Here is a 27,023-nt window from a genome sequence, read left to right as displayed (position 1 = left end):
TTTGGATTGGGGAGATACTGTCCTGGGTCAGGCTGGAGTTTTGGATTCGGGAGATACTGTCCTGGCTCAGGCTGGAGCTTTGGATTGGGGAGACACTGTGCTGAGTCAGGGCTGAGGTTTTGGACTGGGGAGATACTGTCCTGGGTCAGGTCTGGAGATTTGGACTGGGGAGATAGTGTCCTGGGTCAGGCTGGAGCTTTGGATTGGGGAGATACTGTCCTGGGTCAGGCTGAGGTTTTGGACTGGGGAGGTACTGTCCTGGGTCAGGGCTGGAGTTCTGGATTGGGGAGATACTGTCCTGGGTCAGGCTGGAGTTTTGGATTGAGGAGATACTGTCCTGGGTCAGGCTGGAGCTTTGGATTGGGGAGATACTGTCCTGGGTCAGGCTGGAGTTTTGGATTGAGGAGCTACTGTCCTGGGTCAGGCTGGAGTTCTGGATTGGGGAGATACTGTCCTGGGTCAGGCTGGAGTTTTGGATTCGGGAGATACTGTCCTGGCTCAGGCTGGAGCTTTGGATTGGGGAGATACTGTCCTGGGTCAGGCTGGAGTTTTGGATTGAGGAGATACTGTCCTGGGTCAGGCTGGAGTTTTGGATTCGGGAGATACTGTCCTGGCTCAGGCTGGAGCTTTGGATTGGGGAGATACTGTCCTGGGTCAGGCTGGAGTTTTGGATTGGGGAGACACTGTGCTGAGTCAGGGCTGAGGTTTTGGACTGGGGAGATACTGTCCTGGGTCAGGCTGAGGTTTTGGACTGGGGAGGTACTGTCCTGGGTCAGGGCTGGAGTTCTGGATTGGGGAGATACTGTCCTGGGTCAGGCTGGAGTTTTGGATTGAGGAGATACTGTCCTGGGTCAGGCTGGAGCTTTGGATTGGGGAGATACTGTCCTGGGTCAGGCTGGAGTTTTGGATTCGGGAGATACTGTCCTGGCTCAGGCTGGAGCTTTGGATTGGGGAGATACTGTCCTGGGTCAGGCTGGAGTTTTGGATTGGGGAGACACTGTGCTGAGTCAGGGCTGAGGTTTTGGACTGGGGAGATACTGTCCTGGGTCAGGCTGAGGTTTTGGACTGGGGAGGTACTGTCCTGGGTCAGGGCTGGAGTTCTGGATTGGGGAGATACTGTCCTGGGTCAGGCTGAGGTTTTGGACTGGGGAGATACTGTCCTGGGTCAGGGCTGGAGTTCTGGATTGGGGAGATACTGTCCTGGGTCAGGCTGAGGTTTTGGACTTGGGAGGTACTGTCCTGGGTCAGGGCTGGAGTTCTGGATTGGGAAGATACTATCCTAGGTCAAGGTTGGAGTGAAGAACAAACAACTGCAAGGTAATAGGAGCAGGTGTGAGGTTCCTGCCTTCAAGCCCACCCTGCCCATTCATTATGATCATGGCATTAACTCCTTTTCTCTGCCACTTCCCGAAGATTTCATTTCCCTGTACATACCCAAAATCATCCAGCTTCCACAGTCTGGGGGAGAGAATACTAGAGCTCTGTGAGAAAATGTTCATATGTCATTCAGTGTTTGATGATCGTTTCCAAATCTAGGAACTCTATCCACTCGTTCAGGATTCTCCCATGACTGGAAATATTGCAAATTCTACTCACTTTCCCCCAAAGGATCGTATATATTTCAATTAGATCATCACTCTTTTTTTTTCTGAGCTCCAAGGGATGCAGCTCTAATTTCCTTAGGTGCTTGTGATAAGGTAATCCTCTCTTCCCAGGAATGAGTCTCTTTATGATTGCTTTCTTCAAATTTTCAAAAGGCAATTCCTCAAAATGGCAGCATCCATCATGAAGGACCCCAACCACACAGAACATGCTCTCTTCTCATTTCTGCCATCAAGGAGGTGATACAAGAGCTAAAGACACATACTCAATGTTTTAGGAACAGCTCCTTCTCCTCCACCACCAGATTTCTTAATGGACCATGAAAAGCACATTTTCGCTTTCTATATATTTTGTATATATTGCACTCTACTGCTGCTGCAAAACTATAACCTTCACGGCATACATCAGTGATAACAAATCTGATTCTGAATCCATACCTCTGAATCTTTTCTTAAATAGGTAGACCAAAATTTTGCACTGTACTCCAGGTGTGTCCTCGACAATATCTCCATTTTTTAAACTCCTGATCAGGAAGGCTGAAGATGTGGCTTGGGGAAGTCAGCACAAGGACAAGGCTGAGACTGTTTATCAGGGAGACACTCACCTGGGATGGAGGTAATACTGTACTGGGGCAGGGCTACAGGTTGTAGGATGCGTTAGGGGTGGGAGCTGTGGAATGGTGATGGGTGGTGGGGAGAGAGGAGGTAATGCCCTTGGGCTGGTCTGGGGGCTGTGTATACTACTCAGCATCAGAGATAAGGCTGTATAATGGATACGTACTTCCCTGGGTCTGGGTCAGCCTCTGTCGTTAGCGAATTATGATAGTGTTTCTCTGGGAATTGTCCAGCAACTGGAAATCCCGTGGCTGGGAACTGGGGATGTGCACTGCTGCAATGGTGAGATTTGCGTTTGGGAATTAGTCTCTGGGGGCCTTGGCTCAGGCTGGGCTGGGGCACAGTTTTGGAGGTCCTGTCTTGCATTGTGATTAGTGAGAGGCTTCTCTATGGCCGGGGTTAGAGATTGTGGTGGAGCTCACTGTGGCTGAGGCTGGGGTTAAGTATTAACTGTCTCATGTTTAATTTCCAAATAAAGTCCTCAAAATAAATTAAAAGCTGAAAATTATTTGGGCATTCTGTATATTACTTTACTGAAAAAATACATCATGTATAATTCTGTATATGTAAATATAAAACTAATGGGCTGATAGTTAACTCATTGTGATCTAGGTCTAGGGTGAGGTTTAAATGTGCCAAAAGTGATAGGACTTGGGGAAACCAAGTCACTTTCACATTCATCAAAGAGCCACAAGCCTATTGTGAGCAACTCTCTTGAGGGGATACATGGTCAAGTTTAAAGTTCAAAGTAAATTTATTATCAAAGTGCATTTATGTCATTATATAACCCTGAAACGCATTTTATGGGCATTACACAATAAATCCAATGACCTTAATGGAATCAATGAAAGACAGCACCATCAGGGCAGACAAACAATGTGTAAAAGACAACAAACTTTGTAAATACATGCAGAAAGAAATATAAATAAATAAATAAGCAAGCAAGTAAGTAATATATATCAAGAAAATGAGATGAAGAGTTCTTGAAAGTGAGTCCATAAGTTGTGGGGACAGTTCAGTGGTAGGACAAGTGAAGTTGATAGAAGTTATCCCCTCTGGTTCAAGAGCCTGATGGTTGAGGGTTAATAACTGTTCCTGAACCTGGTGGTTGGTTGAGTCCTTAGGCTACTGTGCTTTCTTCCTGATGGCAGCTGCAGGTATAAAGCATGACATGGGCGGTGAGGGTCCTGAAGATGAATACTACTTTCCTGCACAATACTCTATGTAAATGCACTCAGCTGAGGGGAGGGCTTTACCCGTGCTGGACTGGGCTGTATCCGTTACATTTTGTGGCATTTTCCACTCAGCTAAATTTTCAATCTTATGTGATTCGTTAGCACCTTTGATTCGGCCAATGACAGTGGTGTTGTCAGTAAACTTGAAAATGGCATTGGTGGTGTGCTTAGCCACACAGTCATAAGTGTAAAGCAGGTAGAGCAGGGGCTAAGAACACAGCCTTGTCGAGCACTTGTGTTGATGGAGACTGCAGAGGAGAGGTCGTTCCCAATTGGAGGTCTGCAAGTGAGGAAATAGAGGATCCAATTGCACAAGGAGGTATTGAGGCCAAGGTCTTTGTACTTTGAATTATTAATTGCACAGTTAGTGTCACATTAGTATGATTTAACTATGATTCCACAAGCTTTCTGAGCTTCTTGGAATAAGCTGGTGAAAACCAGGTGAAAACAGATGCATTGGAAGGGAGTGAAGAGCTGACGGTCACACCTGCCATTCCATTGATAATTCTTGAGTGATTCTGTCAATAAATTTTTTCTCTTCAATAAGCCATCTCTCTTACCATTCACCTCTAACACAATGCTGTACACATGAATAACTGCATAAGGGTGGGCATCAACATGCAAGGGTTCATTGTGTATTGCAGAACATGGACTTTATTTTCAGAGCTTATCTATTTTAGCTCCCAGTAGTTTCCAGAGAAGTTATTTAACACTATCCCATATAACACTTTATAAAATCTAGTTAGAATGTCTATGTTCTTTCTTGGTTGAGTTATAAAGCTTTTGGAAAAGCTTGAAGACATTTGTCTGATGGAAGAAAACTCTATTGATTCACCACAGTCAACTTCACTTTTAATCACCCAATTCCACAAGGCTAGTTTAACAGTTCAGCGGTTTCATTACCTTTATGCTCTCCTCCTACTGAAAGTAAACACAGGGAAAATTTATTTGTAAACATAGACACAACCATTGAGCTATATTGTAAAAGAGAGTGGAGAGGAGCATGGCTCTTTGATCTAATCTCAGGTAAAGGTCCACAATACACTGATTTGGGGATACATTGACTTGATGATACACTGATCTGGGGAGACCCTGATATGGGGATACACTGATTTGGGGAAAGGTGTTACCCCATCTTTCCCTCCGACCCACCACTGATGCCTCTTCCTCATCTACTTAAGATCAATTTCCTGTCCAATTTCAGGGCAACCAACCTGTCAACTTTGCAATAAAACATTTAGTCTCACATCACTGAAGTACTGCACCATGGACATCTCCAGGTTTTTGATTCATGAGCTGCAAATTATTTCATTTACCAAGTCAGCTAAAGGCATGAGTTGTCTTCATGAAAACTCCCAATAACATAGAACCATTTTCCATCTAAATAATACTACAAATTTACTTAATTATCAAATTACTATTGAAACACTCTGGTTCTGTTGGCTGTGTAAGTCCAGGGAAGACGATCTCCGGCCCTGCCAAACGTCTGAGATTGAGCCCACCCCAAACCCCCTGTTTGTGTGGATGCTGAGTGAATTGTCACCCTGTTACAAATAAGTGCCATGAAATAACAGACAGTACACTGCATACAATTAAAAGTTTTAACTTCTTAATTCTTAATTTGACTAAAGGGTTAGTAAAGAAAGATCGAAAAAGAAAAGGGCCCATTTTAATGAAACAGTTTAATGTAAACAAATTAGAGCTCACAGTTTCCCCTTCACTGACCCTCCTTCAATCCCACCCTGGTTTTATCGAATCTCAACCCCACTCTGGATCAAATCCTACAACCTCTTCTCTCTGGCGTCTTCTCTCTTCATAACAAAAGCCCCAAGCCCACCCTTACAGTCCCTCACCCGAGGAACCTCCCCTTAATCCAGCCATCCTAATTGGATGGCACACAATTCTCCTATCCCTTATCTTCAACAGTAACCCAAACAAGCAGCTTGCACAGAACAGCATAACAGTAAAAAAAAATGAACCATGGCATTACAATATGTATCCAATCCTAATATTCCAAAGGCCTTGCTAGTCATTATTTAATTTGTAATTATTTAATAAGTAATGTTCTCAAATGTCTGAAGCCTTGACAGAACTCAAGCTACAGTAAATTACTATAAATTTGCAGTAACTTAATCAGCCCCTTTCTGCAAAGGATCAATAACATTGGGATTGATGTTCTCTATTAAGATTAACGTGTTAACCTCAATGTACTGGTGAGTCACATCCAAACTGATATGGCCAAGTATCTCAGTATCTGGTTTGTCAAAATGAGGCTGCCAATGACGAACTTCTGTCTATACTTCCTGCTGCCTCAGTGAAGCAACCAGCATAATCAAGGACACTATCCCACACCACATATTCTCTCTTCTCCCCGGGAGAGGAAACAAAAGGCCTGAAAGCATGTACTACCAGGATCAAGGGCAGCTTCTAACCTACTGATATCAGACTTCTGAATGAACCTCTTGTACGATAAGGCCAACTCTTAAGCCTCACCATCTACCTTGTTAAGATCTTGTACTTTTTTGGTAGCATTTAGACTTTATTTTGCATTGTTATTTGTTTACTTTATTCTAGTTCAATGCACTGTATAATGCTTTGATCTGTTTAAACAGTATGCAAGACCACACTTATCTTGGTACATGTGACAATAATTAGCAGCAACCAGTACTTCACATAATCCCACAACATGTATCTGTGCTGCCGAAATAATCTTCACTCACAATAGACAGTGTTCAATTTATTCAAAATTATTCGTCCCCATCAACTGGAACATATTTAAAACATAATCTCAGTGAAATGGAATCACTGTGTCAGATATATTTTATCTCCAGCAATCATTAATAATAGCAATGCAAGCATTCATCTCAGCATATCTCACCCATTTGTAACGAGTATGTTGATAAACATGCTGAAGATGTTTCGGTAAGATGCTGATATGTCCTCCACAGTATTTCATAGCTTAACTCACACAATCACAACAGGCGCCATAAAAGCAAAGGCATTCACTGGTGACACTTCTTTTGGGATCTATGATCAGTGACTGGCTTCTGACCCAACTGGTCCGCAGGTGTCTGTTGCGTCTTGAGATTGTGGACAGTCAGAAAACAACAAAGCACCTGCATTTTAGAACAGTCCTTCTGAACAATTTCTTTCTCACTGAAGGCACGTCGCAGCCAAGGCAGACATTAATTACTTCCAATGTGCACAATCTTTTGAAGAAAAAAGGATGTTTGAAGACATATTCTCATGGAACCATTTGGGAGTTTCTGCCGAGATTGAGATCGTAGGGATAGTGGCTTGTGTGGTCTGAGTGCAAGTTTTAAAAAGCGAGTGGGGTCTGGTGGATCTGTCTTTGAATAATAAGATCACATAGGCATTTGCTTAAGCAGATAGGCCACTGTGCGAGTGGGACAGGGTTAGGGAAGGCCTCGGTGAGAAGGATTAAGTAAACCCCACGACATTCTACACGTACAGTATGTGAAGAACAAGAGGATGACTAGAGTGAATGTAGGATCAATCGTGGATAAAAGAGGAATCATGAGCCTGGAGTTGAAGAGGTAGGGGAGGCCCTTAATAAATACTTTGCTTTAGTGTTCATCAGTGAGAGGAACCTTGATGAATGTGAGGTCGCAGTAGAACAGGATATGCTGAAACGTGTCGACATTAAGAAAGAGGATGTGTTGGAACTTTTGAAAATGTTTGGATAGATAACTCTCCAGGGCTGGATGGAATATACCCCAGGTTACTAAGTATTGAGGGAAGAGATTGGTTCTCCTTTAGCAAGGATCCACAATGGCCACATGTGCAGTGCCAGAGGATCAGAGGGTGGCAACTGTCATTCCTTTGTCCAAGAAAGGTAATAGGGATAATCCTGGGAATTATAGACCACCGAGTCTTACTTCAGTGGACAGTAAACTACAGGAGAGGATTCTTAGAGACAGGATTTACAAGCATTTGGAGAAGCACAGTCTGAGTAGGGATAGTCAACGTGGCTTGTGAGGGACAGGTTGTGCCTTATGAGCCTGATAGAATTTTCACTTTCAAAGTGACTTTGTCACGTTCTCAAAGGTATAGTAGTGGATGTGGTGTATTTGGAATTTAGTAATACATTTGAAAAGGTCTCCCATGGTATGCTCATTCAGAAAGTCAAGAGGCATTAGATCCGTGGTAACTTATTTGCTTAGATGTAGATTTGGCTTGCCCACAGAAGGCAGAGGGCAGGGGTAAATGGATTCACATTATGCCTGGAGGTCAGTGACCAGTGGTGTTCCACAGGAATCTGCTGTGGGATCCTGTCAGGGCACTGGAGCAGGGATATTAACTGAGTAACAAATCCAGAGGTGCAAACAAGATTGGCATCAAAGTTCAGGTGGAGATCAAATCATCCAGAGAAATCCAAAGACCAGAATCAGGAAACAGGCAGAGTCGATATTCAGACAGACAGAATACAGATACAAATGCTCAAAAAGCTCAGGAAAATTCACTGGCATAATCTGGCAACAAACAGGTGAAAACACAGGACTGAAATAGACCGAGCGATAAGCAGAGAGGCAGATGATAGGTGGAGCACAATAAGACAGAAGTGGTAGCCGAACAAGTAATAATGAGAAACAGATGAGAGACAGAGTACTCAGTGATACAGGGGCCGGAGTAGAGCAGGAACGGGGACAGGAGCACATGGCAATACAAAACCACAGACTGACGGCTAGGCGGAACACACAAAAAAATAGAGTTCTACTGGAGATACTGACCGACCCTGTTCTTTGTGATTTTTATAAATGACTTGGAAGAAGACTGGGTTAGTAAGTTTGCAAATGACTTGAAGTTTGGTGGTGTTGTAGGTAGTTTAAAAGGTTGTTATGGGTTACCAAAGGTCATTAACAGGATGCCGAGCTGGACTGAGAAGTGGCAGGTGGAGTTCAGTAGTATGACAAACATGCACAAAAGGTGGAGTCCTTCATTTAGCTCACTAAGGTCCGCAACAACCTTCACCCATAGCCTAGCCACAACGCCATGCTGAAGTAATGGTTCCCTAGTTGGGGAATTTTGAGCTGCCAAAAAGATATTACATGTTGAAATATTATGCTTAAGCTCAAATTTCATCCAAATTTGGACACTGCAGCTATCAACTTCTAAGCCAATGTGTGTTGACTGAGCCTCTGTCTGATGCTGAGCCATTCTCAGTGAACGACAACTCACAGCTGGGATGATCTGCAGCAACAAGATTAAACTGCTCCCAATGGAGCCATTCGCAGTGATCAATTTCTTTCGGCTGACGTGTCAAATCACAGACACTAACTACTGGTCGGTACATACTGCTCTGTACCTGCCAATACCAGATTTTCCCCTTTTTTGTCCACTGCTCTCAAAGAAAGCTTGAGGGTATTGGACAGGGTGGCATTATAGCATCGTGCTCAACACAATTCTCTACAGCAGCCAGCTGTAAGATCGAGGTTCGAATCCCAGCCATCTGTAAGGAGTTTGTTCATTTGCCTCGAGACCTTGTGGGTATCCTCCATGTGCTCTGGTTTTCTCCCACATTCCAATGATATCCACTTCCTAAGGAGATTGAGGCAAATAAGGCCCCCCTCCCCATCTTAGCTGCATTTTACAGGAGCACCATTGAGAGCATCCTGACAAGTTGCATCTCCATCTGGTATGGGAGCAGTTGAGCATCAGTTCGGAAGTCCCTACAAAGGACTGTGACAACGGCTGAGAGAATCATAGGAGTCTTCCTACCATCCATCAAGGACATTTATCAGGAGCGCTGTGTATGCAGGGCCTTTAGTATTATTAAGGATCCCATCCATCCATCCAGCATCTTCTTTAACATTCTACCATCAGGGAAAAGACTAATCAAGAATGGTCGGGATGGAACCAGTTTCCTCCCCCACTTCTGAACTTTCTGCTGCTGCGTATTCAAAGTGTCATTTGATTAATCTATTCTGTGCCTTACCATTTTTAATTTATACATTTTAGTTTGTTTATTTATGTGTGGCCCACCTGTAGATTTCATTCTTACTTTCATAAGCTATTGTGCATTATGTGTGCAGGGGCTGGGCCTCAGATTTCTGGGTCATTGGGATCTCTTCTGGGGAAGATATGACCTGTACAAAATAGATATTTGAACCGGAGGGTGACAAGTACCTTACAGGTAAGTTTGCTAGAGCTGTTGGTGAGGGTTTAAAATAACTTGACAGGGAGTTGGGAACCAGAATGGTATGGCTGAGGATAAGGCAGTTGGTATACAACAGGAGTGTAGTGAGACTGTGAGGAAGGACAGGCAGATGATAGGATAAAATTGCAGTCAGTGGGATGAGTTGAATGATAATATGAGGGTAACTTTGATAAGGGTGATGAATACAAGACTGAGGGTTTTGTATTTGAATGCACGCAGTACACAGGATAAGGTAGATGATCTTGAAGCACAGTTAGAGATCGGCAGGTATGGCACTGTGGGCATCACTGACTTGTGGCTGCAAGAAGATCATAATTGGGAGCTTAACATCCAAGGAAAAGACTAATCTAATTGCAAAAGACTAATTGCATTGGAAAGGCAGGCAAATAGCCAAAGCAGACTTGGTAGTGACTCTGTTGCTGAGAAATGAAATCCAATCCTTTGAAAGAGGTGACATAGGATCGGAAGATGTAGAATTCTTGTGGGTAGAGTCAAGAAACCGCAAGGGTAAAACGAGCCCGATGGGAGTTATACACAGGCCTTCCATCAGTAGCCAGGATCTGGTATAGAAATTACATCAAAAGATGTAAAAAAGGGTAACGTTGTGATAATTGGGGGGGGGGGCTTAAGGTAAAGGAACACATGGAGGTAGTGATCATAAATTGGTAGAATTCACCCTGCAGTTTGAAAGAGAGAAGATAAGGTCAGATGTATCAGTATTACAGTGGAGTAAAGGGAATTACAGAGGCATGAGGGAGAAGCTGGCCAAGGTTGATTGGAAGGGGACATTAGCTGGGATGATGGCAGAACAGCAATGGCTGGAGTTTCTTGAGGCAACTTGGAAGGTGCAGGATAGATGAGGAAGCACTCTAAAAGGAGGATAAAGCAACTATGACTGACAAGGGAAGTCATGGTCAGCATAAAGCAATAGAGAGGGCATATAATATAGCAAAAATTAGCAGCAAGTTAGTGGATTGGGAAGTTTTTAAAAAAAAACAATTGAAATCAACTAGAAAAGCCACAAGGAGAGAAAAGATGAAATATGGAGCTTAGCTCACTAAGCTTTTTTGATGATATAAAAAGTAAGAGAGTGTGGATATTGGACTGCGAGAAAATGACATTGAAGAGGTAGTATTTGGGACAGACAAACTTAATAAGAATTATGTGGTCAGTCTTCACTGTGGAAGACACAACCAATATGCCAGAAAGTTGAGAGTATTAGGGAGCAGAATTGAGTGTAATTGCTACTAAGGAGGCGGTACTGGAAAGCTTAAAGTTGTGAAGGGACCAGATGGACTATACCCCAGGGATCCAAAAGAAGTAGCTGAGGAGATTGTGGAGGCATTATTAATGATCTGCCAAGAATCACTAGATTCTGAAGTAGTTCCAAAGGACTGAAAAATAGCAAATGTCGCTCCATTCTTTAAGAAGGGAGGGAGCAGAAGGAAGGAAATCATAGGCCCGCTAGCCTGACTTTAGTTGTTGGGATAATAGTTAAAGTCCATTATTAAAGATGAGTTTTTGGGGTATTTGGAGATGCCTGATTGAAAAAATAGGGCAAAGTCAGCATGGTTTCATTAAGGGGGAATCTTGCCTGACTAACCTGCTGGAATTCTTGGAGGAAATAACAGTCTTAGAGGAATGGACAAAGGAGAGCTAGTGGCAGTTGTATACTTGGATTTTCAGAATACCTTTGACAAGGATTCACACGAGATGGCACTGAGCTAGTGGTAGCTTGTTGCAGTAGCTCCTGTGTTTTGCCATTTTTCATATTATTTTATGTTATTTTAATATTTTCTTGTGTGCAATTCTGGATTATCATGTGCCAGGACCATTTGAGATGGCTATCTTGCGTTTGGAGTAAACGTTGAGTTTATTCCAGAGACTGGCTGATTTTGAGCTATGCGAATCAACGCCACTGCTGGAGTGTGGTCCGGGATCCCGCAGAAGCCTGGAAGGCGACGCCAAGGCTGCAGGGCTGAAACAAAGCTTAAAGATAAGAGGAGGAAATATACACCTTTTATCCCTGCCATCATCACGGGAAACATGAGATCCTTGGGAATTAAGATGGACGAGCTTGGTGCACTCATTAAGACCCACAGGGAATACCAGGAGTGGAGAGTTTTTGTGCTTAACTGAGACCTGACTTCCTGTGCACTTCCTGGACCATAGTGCTACACACCCGGCTTCAGGAACGTCCGAGTGGACAGAGACGTATATTATTATTAACTTAACTTGATTATTAGTTAAGTCTGCACACTGCTAAGTGTGTTTCTAAATGTTGCTGCTGGTATGAAAGAGTTTCCCATTTGGGATCAATAATAATAATAATAATTATTATTATTAAGATGAAAGCCCACTATATTACAGGAGAGGTACTAGCATGGATAGAAGATTGTCTGACTGGCAGGAGGCAAAGAGTGGGAATAAAGGGGGTATATTTTCTGGTTGGCTGCCAGTGACTAGTGGTGCTTGGCTTGGGTTGGTACTTGGACACCTTCTTTTCACATTATATGTCAACGATTTGGATGATGGAATTGCTGACTTTGGGGTTAAGTTTGCAGACAACATGAAGGTAGACAGAGAGACTGGTCGTGTTGAGAAAGCAGGGAGTCTGCAGAAGAAAGTAGAGAGATTAGGAGAATGGGCAAAGAAGTGGCAGATGGATTAGTGTTGGGAAGTGTATGGTCATGCACTTTGGTAGAAGGAATAAAAGTGTAGACTATTTTCTAAATGGGGTGAAAATTGAAAAAAATTAGAGGTGCAAAGGGACTTGGATTCCCTGGAACTTAACTTGCAGTTTGAGTTGGTGGTAAGGAAGGCAAATGCAATGTTATTACTCATTTCAAGAAGACTAGAATATAAGAGCAAGAATGTAATGCTGAGGCTTTATAAGTCATTGGTTAAACCACATTTGGAGTATGGAGAGCAGTTTTGGGTCCGTTAACTAAGAGAAGATGTGATGGCATTCGAAAAGATCTGGAGTAGGTTCACGAGAATGATTCTGGGAATAAAAGGATTAATGTATGAAGAGTGTTAGATGGCTTTGGGCTTGAACCCACTGGAGTCTAGAAGAATGGCGGAGATCTCATTGAAACGTATCGAATACTAAAGGACCAGGCTAGAGTGGATGTGGAGAGGATGTTGCCTATAGTGGGTGAATTTAGGACAAGATGGCACAGCCTCAGAATAGAGGAACATCTATTTAAAATGAAATGAGGAGGTATTTCTTTAGCTAGTGGGTCATGAATCTGTGGAATTCATTGCCGCAGATGGCTCTGGAGACATTGGCTTTAAGTATATTTAAAGTGGAGGGTGATATGTTCTTGATTAGTCAGGGCGTCGAGGGTTATGGGGAGAAGATGGGGAATGGGGTTGAGAGGGATAGTAAATCAGCCATGATGGGCTGAGTGGTCTAATTCTACTCCTATGTCTTATACTCGTGTCCTTTGTTAGTAAATTTACTTTAAATCTTGAATGTTGAGCATTAGGTATTCTTCATCTCTGTGTGTACTTAACATGGATTTCCTGACCCCAACAAACAGTACTCGGTTAAATGTTATTATTATTACACCTGGCAACATCAGTGATATGCCTTTGCATCTTGCAGAGTTGCCACAGTTGTGTAATCCACAAGCTTACATTTGTAGCTAGCACACAGAAATAACGTGTGCATTTGTTTGCAGAATGATTGTTCTTTCTATACTTGTCAGACTTATTATCAAAAGCAAGGAACAATTACCTCCTGTGGAATTTAAATTTCCTTCTGTAGGTCCAAGGTGTTTCTTTACCCTTGGCTTGAAGTTTTTTTTCTTTTTCCCCAGGAGATTTATGTAGCACATTCACACTCCATCCTATAACTTTCTGCTGCATAACAAATCTCATTGTTTTCTCTGAGGGCAGCTTAGTTTCTCAAAGCAATCATTCTTGCACCCTTGAGATTTCAGTGCCAACACAAGTCTCTGCGTGTTGCTTCCAGCATAATTACATGAAGCTCACAACCTTCAGTGAGGCTTTGCATTACTGTTCTGTATTGATCAGCTTCTGACCTCCTCCTGTTAAGTTTCTACCTCATGAAGGAGGTTGGCAGTGCTGAGAAATTTTCTATATCACAGGTATTATTTTGAATTTAGCCTCGTTTTTGGTGCAGTCAGTTCAAGTGGAATAACTGTCAAGCCTTTCTACCCGTATTGAGGGGTTCTATTCTGACTTGTTCTGTTGTTTACTCCAACTGCATAGCCAGCAGCTTAAACAGTTCTTCCAGCTGAAGCAACAACTCATTCCCAGTTCTTCAAACTCTCTGCACTGCATTCATCACTTACAATGTGTTCCCACTCTATTGTAGAAACCAAATGCAGTTTGGATGGCCATACATAGAATGCCTCTATTCAGGCAGCAAGGCTGATCGAGATCACAACCCTCACTCATTCTGACCTCAGCCTTCGGCCTTCCACTGTTGCAAATGTGCCTGATGTGGGAAATGCCTCATCTTTCGACTAGACACTTGCAGCTCCTGTGACTCAAGAGGGATGCATACACTGGAATGCTGTTCCAGGACTACAGTTCAGCATTCAACACCATATTTCCCTCCAAACTTGACAGGAAGCTCAGAGATCTTGGACAGCACCCGGCATTGTGCGACTGGATCCTAGACTTCCTATCGATCGCCTCTGCCTCTCTGACCCTCAACACAGGTGCCCCCCAGGGTTGTGTCCTGAGTCCCCTCCTCTACTCCCTTTACACCCACGACTGTGCTGCCACAAACAGCTCCAATCTACTGATCAAGTTTGCAGATGACACAACATTGATAAGTCTTATTTCTAGTGGTGATGAGCAGCCTACAGAGTTGACACGCTGACACAGTGACCTCAAGATAACAACCTTCCCTTCAATGTCCAAAAAACAAAAGAGCTGGTTGTGGATTACAGGAGGAATGGAGACAGGCTTGCCCCGATCAAAATCATTGGGTCTGCAGTTGAGAAGGTGAGTAGTTTCATGTTCCTCAGTATGAACAACACTGAAGATCTCACTTGGACTGTACACATCGATTGTGTAGCCAAAAGAGTACAGAAGCATCTCTTCTACCACTGGTGACTGAAGAAGTTTGGCATGAGCCCCCAAAACCTCAAGACCCTCTACAGGGGCACCATTGAGAGCATCCTGACTGACTGTATCACTGCCTGGTATGGGAACTGCACCAACCTTGATCGCTGGGCACTGCACAGAGTGGTACAGACAGCCCAGTGCATCTGTGGATGTGAACTTCCCTCCACTGAGGATGTTTACAGCAGCAGGTGCATAAAGGAGGCCTGGAAGATCATCGGGGACACCAGTCACCCCAACGATAAACTGTTACAGCTGCTTCTATCTGGGAAATGGTACCACAGCATTAAAACCAGGATCAACAGGCTACAGGACAGCTTCTTTCTACAAGTCATTAGACTTCTAAATTCATATGTCTGTACATTGCGACAGAGTCATAACATAAAGATTTTTACTCCCTCATGTTGTGAGATGGATGCAAGATTTAAATAAATTCAAATTCAAATAATGAATCCAATAGTTCCAAGTAATTTAATTTCTTTTCTCTACCGTCTCTCATTGCTGAAGCTTACTACAATGATCAGCTGTCATCAATATTCCCTCCCTTTGCTCCATCGCTTCTCCTCTCTGCATTAATACATTTGTTTTCTCCTTCTTTCTGGTTCCGTCGTACATAGACAATAGAACACTGCAGCACAGTACAGGATCTTCAGCTTACAATATTGTGCTGACCTTCTAACCTACTCTAATAACAATCTAATTCTTCCCTCCACAGAGCCCTCTTTTCTTCCATCATCCGTGTACTTATCTCAGAGTTTCTTAAATGTCCTTAATGTATCCACCACTACCGCCATCCCTGGCAGGTTGATCCCCTGGCCCCCACTCTCTCATTGCCTTCCAATCACCTTGAAATGATGCCCTCGTACTATCCACAAATGCGAAAAACTCTGTGGTTGTCCACTTGATCTGTGCCTTTTATTATCTTATCTATCAAGTCGTCTCTCATCCTCCTTTGCTGCAGAGAGAAAAGCCCAGTTCCTTCATAAGACATGCTGTCTAAATCAGGCAGCATTCTGGTAAATCTCCGCCGCAAAGAGATAGGGTTATTGAAACATTAATTATTTCTCGCTCAACAAATGCTGCCTGACTGTTGAGTGCTCCTGCTTTTGTATGGAATATCTTACACTCTTCCATCATTTTGAGAGACTGCAGTACTGGTAGAGCAGTTCCTGAAGCCACCACATATATAGATAACATCTTTAATAACTGTCAACTAACATGACCACCTCTGAGAAATTCACCAAGACACTGCGGGAACTGCTTCAAGCAGCACATTCACTTGCATTTACCATCTATTGATTCCTCTTTAATTAAAAGCCTAGTCGAGATTTGTTGCAAAAGACAAATTGACTTACACCTGAATTAAAATAAATTAACTGTATTAAGCTGAGATGACAAGTCCTTGTACGTAACCACAAGAGATTCTGCAGATGCTTGAGCAACACACACAAAATGCTGGAGGAACTCAGTATTTCGGGCAGTGTCTATGAAGGGGAATAAACAATTGACAGTTTGGGATGAGACCCTGCATCACTATTTTGCTCGCTGCTTTCCTATGTTACTTCATGTACAAAATTTCCCAAGAACTCTCTGGATCAGCTTAAATAAATAAACCTATTCAAATGCTCTCTTTGCCTATTGCAATGGCATTTCTGAGGTCAGCTCATCGAGCTGACAGTCTCTGATACTGTGCACTGAAATGAAAGTACTGAAAATCCTCTCTTTTTCACTTCTCACTCGGTCATCTAGCTGAAATTTGATCTCTGTTTCTCTCCTCGCAGATTTTACCTGGACAGCTGAGTGTCTCCAGCATTTTCTGTTTTCATTTCACATTTCGAGTATGCTTTTTTATTACTTACGTAGAAATCCGTATCCTGCAGCATACGGTATATGGCAATGTTTCACACTATAAGCAACAGCAAATCTGCTGTAAATATTCTGCATGTTGAGGCAACATTTATGGAATGAGAAGCATAGCTAACATTAAAGTTTCTGAATATACAACAGTGCTTTCAGCGCTTGCTTTTGCTATTTGCAGTTCTTCTATTTTCCGTATTTTGATAAGCCTGATTCATAAAAGTTCAGCAGAGAAGCTATCATGTAGCTACCTACTCTACACTACACTGAGATTCAGTTTATAGAATGATAGAACACTATAGAAAAGAAACAGGCCCTTCGGCCCATTTAGTCTGTGCCAAACTATTAACCTGCCCAGTCCTGTTATTGAAACCAATCCTGCATCTACCACTTCCACTGGCAGCTCGTTCCACACTCTCACCAGTCTCTGAGTGAAGAAGATCCCCTCATGTTCCCCTTAAATATTCTACCTTTCACCCTTAACACATTATCTCCAGTTTTAGCTTCATCCAATCTCAGTGGAAAAAGCCTACCAGCATTTACCCTAGCTATTGTATACCTCCACCAAATCTCCCCTCATTCTCCTATGCTCCTTGGAGTACCTGTGAAGTCCTAACCTATTCAACCTTTCCTTATAACTTATTCCCTCAAGTTCCGGCAACATCCTCATGAATTTTCTCTGTACTCTTTCAATCTTATTGATATCATTCCTGTAGGTAGGTGGTCAGAACTGCACACCATACTCCAAAGTAGGCCTTACCAATGTCTCATACAACTTTGACATAACGTCCCAACTCCAGTACTCAGTATTTTGATTTATGGACCAACAATGTGCCCAAAAGCTATCTTTACACTCTATCTACCCAAGATGCCATTTTCAAGTACTCCCAGATCCCTCTGTTCTATTTTGCTCCTCAGTGCTTTAAACATTCACGATGTAAGTCCCACCCTGGTGTGTCCTCCCAAAGGGCAACACCTCACACTTAAAACAAGGAGCAGTGCAGCAGAGGAATGGGTCATTTGGCTTACTATGTTATGCTGAACCAGCGAAAAAGCAAATCTAAAATACCTAGTACTAATCCCACCTACCTACACAATGTCCATATCCTTCCATCTTCTTTACACCCAAGTGCCTAACCAAACGACTTTTAAAAGCTCTAATGTATTTGCCTCTATCACCATACCAGGTAGCACATTCCAGGCATCTACCACTCTCTGAGTAGAAAATATACCCCTCACATCCCCCTCTCACCTTCAGTGAATGCCCTCTGGTATTAGACATTTCAATCCTGGGAAACAGATACATCCTGTCTACTCTATCTGAGCCTCTCATAATCATATAAACCTCCATCAGATCTCCCCTCAGCCTCCGGTGCTCCAGAGAAAGCAACACATTTATCTAGCCTCTCATGTGCATGTGCTCTAAACCAGACAGCATCCTGCATCCCCTCCAAAGCCTCAACATCTTTCCTATAGTGGGGCGACCAGAAACGTATTCTTGTCTGCATTAAATTCCATCTGCCATTTTTCAGCCCACTTTCATCCTCGAATAGAAGCCTAACTACCTCATCAGTGTACTCTGTATTTGGTACATTTACTACTCGTGTTTCATACTGTTCTCCCTGTGGTTTGATTAACAACAGAGATTCTCAGGATAGCATGGAAGTGCCTTTGCTGTATTCTGTATAACTTGTTTCTGTTTTGTTTTCCCATCCCTTTGTACCTCCAATTTTGAATTTTCTCCCTGTATAGAAAATAGCCTCTATTCCTTCCACCGAAGTGCATGACCATACATTTCCCTACACTAGTTTCCTTCTGCCACTTTTTTGCCCATTCTCCCAATCTGTCTATCCTTCTGCAGACTCTCTGTTTCCTCAGTTCTATCTGCGCCTCCACCTATCTTCATATTGTTTGCAGACTTATCCACAAAGCCATCAATTCCATCATCCAATCCATTGACATGTCGTGTGAAAAAAAGGCCTTTTCATTTCCCCTCTTTGCCACCTGCCAGTCAGCCAATCTTCTATCCACAATAGTATGTTTCCTGTAACAGCACAGGCTCTAATCTTGTTAAGCACCTTCTGAAAATTCACATAAGCAACATCTACTGACTCTCCTTTGTCTAGCCGTCCTGTTATTTCCTTAAAGAATTCCACCAGATTTTTCATGCAAGATTTCCCTTTAAGAATACCATGCTGACTTTGGCCACATTTATCATGTATGCCAACGACAATAAACTTGAACAGCAGGGGGACTGGATGTGAACAGTGATTATGGAGATCAGAATGCATCTATATACCTGATGCAACACAGCATGTCCCAGACACCGGCGTAGTGAGACATGTGTGCAGATTGGGTTGGTGGAGCGAGTGCTACAGGGAGATGCATCAGTCATGAATGGGCTGGGGAGCAGGGAGGGGGAGGAATGGGTAAAGTGAGGACTAATAACTGGGGTGTTTTCATGACAAGGTTGGCATGGGTACGTTGATGCTGTCGGGCCTACTTTACTGAATTCAGAATGTAGCAACAGACAGACATACCTTATTGATCCCGAGGGAAATTGGGTTTCGTTACAGCCGTACCAACCAAGAATAGTGTAGAAAAAGCTTTTATAGGAGCCTCTCCAAAGCCAAGAACGGGTGACCTCTGTTCAGAACGTCACATGCATTTCTCGACCCAGGCTGCTGGATTTGTGAGGCAGCAGCTCTTCCAGGTGTGTCACTGTATCCCCAATTTTAATGGCTCTATCCTTGGAAGTCATGCCATCCACTGGAAATTCCTCATTCAATTTCTTTGGCACTTCAACTCTCTTTCTTCCTAGACTCATAGAGTTATGGAACACTACAGCACAGAAGAAGGTTCTTTGGCCCATCTAGTCCATGCTAATAATCTGCCTAGTCCCATCGACCTGCACTCGGACCATAGCTTTCCACACTTCTCCCATCTATGTACTTATCCAAACTTATCTTAAATTTTGAAATCAAACCTGTATCCAACATTTCCACTGTCAGCTCTTATCACACTCTCACCATCCTCTGAGTGAAGAAATTCCTACTCAGATTCCACTTAAACATTTCACATTTCACCCATAGCCCATGACCTCTAGTTCTAGAAACTTGCAACCTCATTGGACAAAGCCTACTTATGTTTCCCTATCTATACCTTTCATAATTTTGAATACATAGATCAAATCCCTCCCCCTCGTTCTCCCACGCTCCAGGGAATGGGTGCCATGGTGGCATAGCAGTTAGAGTGACACTATTACAGCTCAGGGCCTTCTGGAGTTCAGAGTTCATATCCGGTGCTCTTCTGTAAGGAGTCTCTCTCTGTACACCCTCCCCGTGGAATGTATGGGTTTTCCCCAGGTGCTTTGATTTTCTCCCACAGTCCGAAAGGTACCGGAAGGGTTAACTGGTGCGTTGTCCTGTGATTAGGTTAGGGTTAATTGGGGCTGTGGGGTTGCTGGGGTGGCAAGGCTCAAAGGGTCAGAAGGGCCTTCTCCATGTTGTATTGCTAAATAAATATAAATTAATTAAAGTCAACAGTGCTTCTCCCTATAGATGCTGCCTGGCCTGCTGTGTTCTACCAGCATTTTGTGTGTGTTGCTTGAATTTCCAGCATCTGCAGATTTCCTCTTGTTTCCTCTGGGTGCTCCGGTTTCCTCCCACAGTCCAAAGACTTACCGGTTAGTAGGTTGATCGGTCATTGTCAATTGTCCTGTGATTGGGTGAGTGTTAAATGAGTGGATTTCTGGGTGATGCAGCTCATTGGGCCATAAAGATCTGCTCCATGCTGTAACTCTCCATTTATTGAGAAGGGCATGGCCAAATGCAGACAAATAGCACTATCACAGATCAGAGTGGTCTAGTTGTTCCAAAGGGCCTGTTTCCAAGCGGTAAAACTCCATGATCCCATAACTCTGGATGTCATCACCTCATTGCCATCTATGTTTGTAGGATCAAAACCAAATACAAGGAAAAATACAGATAAAGCTCAAGAGATAAAGATTTTGGCTGTTACTGTGCAGATTTATGACCAACATGGAGGCACAAGAGCTTAAGCTGGTGGAGTGTGGGCTGAATTAATAAAACCATTCTGTTTTAGTTACAGCTGGAGTAAGTCTCCACTCAATTGGAACTCTGCTAACATTTTTATCTCCTCACATGGTGGTCTTGGAGGATGTTCAGTGGAGAACAATAAGGATTGCCAGATTAATGAGGTGTAAGGATTTTGGATAAATTTATGTTACACTAGCAGAAATCTTTGGATAACCTGCTAGACATCTACAAAATAGTTAAAGAACTGGATAGATTCGCGGCTGAGATATTTTTCCAGTTTAATAGTTTAAGAGGTACTAGATAACATGAAACACTAAAACTGATGGTATAGGTTTTGTTAAAGCTTGTAATGATCAGCTTTATTTTGTCACCTGTACATCAAAACCTGGAAACATACAATGAAGTGCATCGTTTGCATCAAATCACATCAGTGAGAATTGTGCCGAGCGGCCCACAAGTTCTTCCGCTTCTGGTACCACTAGCATGCCTGTAGCTCGCTAATCCTAACTGTAACTCTTCGGAATGTGGTTGGAAACTGGAACACGCGGAGAAAACCCATTCTGTTACAGGGAGAACGTACTAACCCCTTACAGACAGTGGTGGGAATCGAACCCTAATCTTACAGATGGCGTTGTAAAGCATCGTGCAGCCCTATACAATGTTCAACGAAGAAGGTTATCTAAGATTACAATGCAATCTTAACCAACTAGGCCAGTGAGCTAAGGAATGACTGGTGAGTTTAATTCAGATAAGGGTGAGGTGTTGCATTTTGGTAACAGCACAACCAGCACAGTGAATGGTAGGGGTCTGGGGAATGTTGCAGAACAGGGGGTACAGGGTTATTTGAAAGTGGCAACGCGGATTGCCAGTGTGTGGAATGAAGGCATTTGGCATGCTTGCCTTCCCCAGCCAGGATATTTTCAGTACAGGTCTTGGGAAGTTATGTAACAGTTTAAACACAAAAAATTTAAGATTAGCTAATTTTTTTCTCATCAAAACATACAGTGTCAATTCAAATCAGCGATAATCCTGCTAAGCAACCCATAAGTGTCACTGTGTTTCCAGTGTCAACATAGCATGCCCATAACACACTAACCCTTGAATGTGGGAAGAAACCAGAGCACCCGGAGGAAATCTACGCGACCATGGGAGAACAAACAAACTCCTTACAGACAGCTGTGGGAATCGAACCCTGATCTTAGCTGGTGCAGTAAAGTGATTGCATTAACTGCTATGCCATGATGCAGATGTACAAGACATTGATAAGTCTACAATAGATAATACACACTGTCCTTGTTGCTGCACTGTATGTAGGAAACCAGAAAGGGTGCAGAGCGAATTTAAGTGGAATTTACTGGGCCCAGTGATTATGAGTGAGGAGAGGCTAAGTAGGCTAGGGATTTTTCCCTGAAGGGATCTTATGGAGGTTTATAATATCATGAGGGAAATAATCACAGTCCTTTCCTCAGGGAAGTACAAAACCAAAGGACATAGGTTTAGGTAAAAGGGGAAAGATTTAAAAGGGACCTGAGGGTCAACTTCAGCGCACAAAGGATGGTGAATAGAACGAGCTGCCAGAGGAAATGGTAGAGGTGGATACAATTGTACCACCTGAACAGGTTCATGAACAGACAAGGTTTAAAGCAGGCATTCCCAACCTGGGGTCCACAGACCCCTCGATTAATGGTACGGAGGCATGGCATAAAAAAAGGTTAGGAACCCCTAGCTTAGAGGAATATGGTTCAAATGCTGGCAAATGGGACCAGTTCAGCTGGGCAACTTGATTGACAAGGGTGAGCTGGGCTGAAGGGCCTGTGTTCGCCATATATTGCACTATGGTTCTATGAGGTTAACCTATGTACATCTGAGAGCAGACGGGTTCATTTTTACCAGAGTGTAATTAAACTCTGGAATGCATCAATGCTGTTTTGATGTGTTGACTCCTTTTAAGGGGAAGCCAGTCTGGTTCCTAATGTAAATGAGTTTCCTTAGCCACTTTCCTCATATTAGATTCCTTTCACTGGGTTTCAATAAGTCAAGCAGCTACATCATCATAATGTGAACTTATTAAAACTCAAAAATAAGCTTTTGACCTTTAGTCCTAACAAAAGAGCAAATAGAATTGCCCCCATATTACCTACTGGGGTCTATGTAGCCAGGGCATCAAAGGGTATGGGGAGACGGCAGGGGAGTGGGGATGACTGGAAGAAATGGAACAGCCCATAATTGAATGGTGGAGCAGACTCAATGGGCCGAATGGCCTACTTATGCTCCTATATCTTATGGTCTTATGTACCTCCTGGCATTGCTCTAAATTCAGCAGAGGTGAGGGAGATATGTTCTCTGCAGAAGTAAGTGGCCTCAGCTGGATCTACAGTAGAAGAATAAAACCGGACAGATCTCACTGACGATTGGTGACTGCTGACTGTGGGTAAATGTGGGTGGCCAATGATGAGATCTAGATCAAGTTCACCAGTAATCTTCCTTGTCTGATAGCTACCTATTGCCCACACCCATGTGTACTCAATCAGTGTTTGAAATCCAATCAGCCTTATAGGATCATAGAGTTCAGAGCATGGAAACTGCCATCTTTCACTGCCCAGATGAAATGGGAAAGAGCGGAAGGTTCTCCATTAGCATTGGTCAAGAATATCCCCACATTCAACATTGCTGAAGACAAGAAAATAACTATTAGACCATTACCTCACTGTTGTTTGTGATGATTGTGCCTATACCTGACAACAGTTCAGAAATTCTGAGGATAGAAATGTGCTTCGTTTCATGCTAGTTCTTCAGGCTGCAACATGACAAATGAGCAATAAGCTCGAAAGAGACAATAATGAAGAACTACAGTACAATGTAACAAGAGTCAGCCATTCCAGAGAGTACAGGATGGACTTGGAGAAGATGGATTGTAAGATGACCTGTTCTTAGTCACTTTTCAGCTTCCATGAATAACATTCAGATACTGCACATTCCCTACCTGTGGACACAGGGTCTCGATGCGCTGTCCTGCCATTTGAATAATATTGATTCCTTCTTTGTTGGTTGACATTGAACAAGCAAGGTTAGCCACCTGCAAAATCAGAAGAGGAAAGTCACCCAGCCAATCTCACAAAATAGCTATAGACATAAATATTTAACATATTACATACTTTAAGGGTTTAACTAATTAGAAATCTACTGAAATAGTAATATGTCTATGTAAATCAGTTTATCCCAAGCTTGCTAAAACATAATGCAACATTTATATTATATAATATTCACATTCAGAATGATCCAAGGGAGCCTCAGGGTTACTGGGCCATTTTTAGTCCGACCTGACTAAACTATTAAAGCAAGATACAAATGTTCTCCTTGCAACCAGAGGTAACCTTGAAGAGAGATACTTTAACTCATGGCTAAAGAGAGAAGTTTACCATGTCTAACCTTCCTGATGGCAATATTCTCCACATGTCACCACTTTCCTGACAGGTGAATAATCTCCCTAACTGATCATTGATCTCTGTATTGATAGCGACCCAGGAGTGGTCCATCTCTCAAGCCCTGGGAACCTTGAAGCAAAACTGTGCTGAAGTAAAGCTAGTTTGAAAAGCTGCTTGGATCTGCACTCATAGATCAAGTCAGCTTTAATGTTCAGCAGTATGTGAAACCGAACCTCTCATCTTCACTCCACATATTCCCTTCATTCCCTCATTCTTTCTAATTCCCTCTCCATGTTTTTCACACTTCCTTGGACTGTTCATAAATTTTCACTGCTGCAAACTTTCTGAATCCAATATATCACAGTTTGGTTGTGGCATTTTGTCGGTAATTCAGAAGATGTGAATTTCAATTACACCACGGCAGTCAGAGAATTCTGTTTGAACAAAAATCTACAAACAAAATACGGCGATTAATAAAAGTGACAATGATGGCATTAGAATCCAATAACGTTTAGGGAAAGAAAATATGTCTCCTCTGTCCTAAGTACCAATCAAGGTCCAGGGTCAAGGATCAACATTGTTCACCATATACAATTACATGTATTGGGAATTTGCTATGTTGTTTTGGTGTGGCGTGCAGCAAAAAGCAACATTCAAGAATTATAAAGAATAAAGAATTATATAAAATATAAAGTTGCAGTTAAAATACAAACATGGAATAAATACATCAATACCAGCATATGCCTACAAAGTAAACAGCATTATAAGAAGCGGTTTAAAGTGTTTACAGTGCAGTGACGAATGTAATTGATAACTAACTGCTCACTGGAATGGCCCTAGCTATTTGATACACATCCTGAGAAGGAATTTTTAAAAGTATTCAGCATCATGTGTGCTGCACATACGAATTGCTAAGATCCTGCTTCTACTCCTCCCTTCATTTTTCCGCAGTACGTGGGTGTGACGAATCAGGCCGGCATTTATTCCCAATCTCTGGAGAAGCTGATCCATGCAGTCTGGGTGGTGAAGATGCCGCCACAGCACTGGAACGTAGGGAAATCTGAGATTCCGACTGAGCAGTGACGACTGAGTTATTTCCTGCCATGGTAGCATTTGGTGGCCGAGTCATTGGGTATACTTACAGCAGAGGTTGATAGTAAGGGTATCAAAGGCTATGGAGAGAAGGGAGGACAATGGGGTTGAGAGGGTTAATATCTCAACCTTGATGGAATGGAGGAACAGACCTGAAGGGCTGAATGGCCTAATTCTGTTCCAATAGCTCATGTTCTTGAGGTGGTTGCTGCTCTCATACACCAGCTGACCTTATTCTGGACAGTGCAGGCTACAGATCAATTGTAGCAATGCACTTTGTGGGTGTTAGGTGGTACAGGCGGAGTATGTCTTTAGTTGAAGGAATGAATGATTAGGGTTTGGAGGGGTGCAAAAAAACAGGTCATCATGTAAACACAAGAGTATCTGCAGATACTGAAGACCAGAGTTACACACAAATTGCTGAAGGAACTCAGCAGGTCAGGCAGCATAAACGAACGATGTTTTGGGCTGAAACTTCATCAGGACTGGAAAGAGGGTTGTTGGGGGGGGGGTGTGGGAGGAAAGGACAGCAGATAACCCCTCTTACCCTTCTCCTCATCTGTCTATCACCTCCCCATAGTGCCCCTCCTTCTTCCCTTTCTGCCATGGTCCACTGTGCTCTCCAATTCAAACCCCTCTTCAGCCCATTACTTTTCCCACTCTTAACCTCCCAGCTTCTCACTTCATCCCACCCCCGACTTACACATCCATCTCCCCCCTCACCTGGCTTCACCTATCACCTGCCAGCTTCCTTTCCCTGCCCCCTTCTTATTCTGGCTTTTTGCTTTCCAGTCCGGATGAAGGGTTTTGGCCCAAAATGTTCATTCCCCTCCATAGATGCTGCCTGAGCCTCCAAGGTGCTCCAGCATTCTGTGTGTTACTTGGGCCATTACACTGTGGATGACCTTTGGGAACCTGGTTACCCGGAGCTGCAAGAAAGCAGCATTAACTGCTTCATCACTGTGTCACCTATTTTTATGAGCTAATTCTGTGTTTCTACAGACAGAAAATATGAACTACTAAATGGTGGCAGTGAGCAGGGTGTTGGGGTAGGAAGGGGCTGGGTGGGCTTCTACTAGTGGTTTTTTGCAGGGTCGGTTCTAGTGGCATTCAATCATGGTGCTCAGGGGCAACAGCTGGTAGCTGGGGGTTGATGGTGAAGGGAAGTGGGATTAACAGTCTGATTAATGTGGAGTTTCTGCTGTTTGGTAGCTCAAAGGGTTCAGGAGACACCATACTGAATCTTCCTGCTCGACAACTGATGCCATAGGTTTCAACCCTGCCTGTTTGTCCTGGCTATTGCAATTACTGGGGCTTCTCCGTGGATTGTCACCTTGTTGTGGTGGAGAAGCTTGTGTGGTCCTGAGAAACTGAGAGCGATGCCATCTGAAGCTATGGTCCTGGTAGGGTCACCCATGGTGGTAAGGTCGAGGGTGACAAAGAACAATCCAACCAAGACCTCAACGGTGGAACAGGCGGACGGAGTTACTTGGAACTCAACGGCTGTGAAGGGAGATGAAGGCTGCAACAAATCCATCAGCTCCAATCGTCGTGGTTTCCATGCCATTGGAATTAGTTGGTTGATTTATGAAGTATCATGTGCTTCTTGGAGTGCAACATCAAGTACACATTAAACAAATACACACACAGGCATCTTCGCTCCGTGATAGATCAACGGAACAAAGACCATCATCCTCGACCCTCGACCTTGGGTGATAGCCATGACGACGAATTACTGAGGAGTGGGCTCAGCAAAAGTGAACCCAGTACGAAGGTAAAACATGAGCTTAAATTAGAATAACTTAAGGTTAAGTCAAGCAGCTTCATTGTATTTTTTTAAATGATTAATCCTCTTCCCA

At 43.1% G+C, this 27,023-nt stretch overlaps 1 protein-coding gene across 1 annotated transcript in view; it reads right to left on the bottom strand.

Moving 5' to 3' along the window:
- LOC132379454 (catenin alpha-3-like) overlaps nucleotides 1–27,023 on the bottom strand; it is a 1,635,404-nt gene that overhangs the window by 487,969 nt on the left and 1,120,412 nt on the right. The window contains exon 9 of the mRNA XM_059947342.1: nucleotides 23,631–23,723. Within this exon, the coding sequence (XP_059803325.1) occupies nucleotides 23,631–23,723 (93 nt within the window). The remainder of the gene's footprint in view (nucleotides 1–23,630; nucleotides 23,724–27,023) is intronic.

The sequence above is a fragment of the Hypanus sabinus genome, chromosome 22, assembly GCF_030144855.1.
Source record: "Hypanus sabinus isolate sHypSab1 chromosome 22, sHypSab1.hap1, whole genome shotgun sequence".
NCBI classification, from domain to species: Eukaryota; Metazoa; Chordata; class Chondrichthyes; order Myliobatiformes; family Dasyatidae; genus Hypanus; species Hypanus sabinus.
This window is presented reverse-complemented; position numbering and strand designations above follow the sequence as displayed.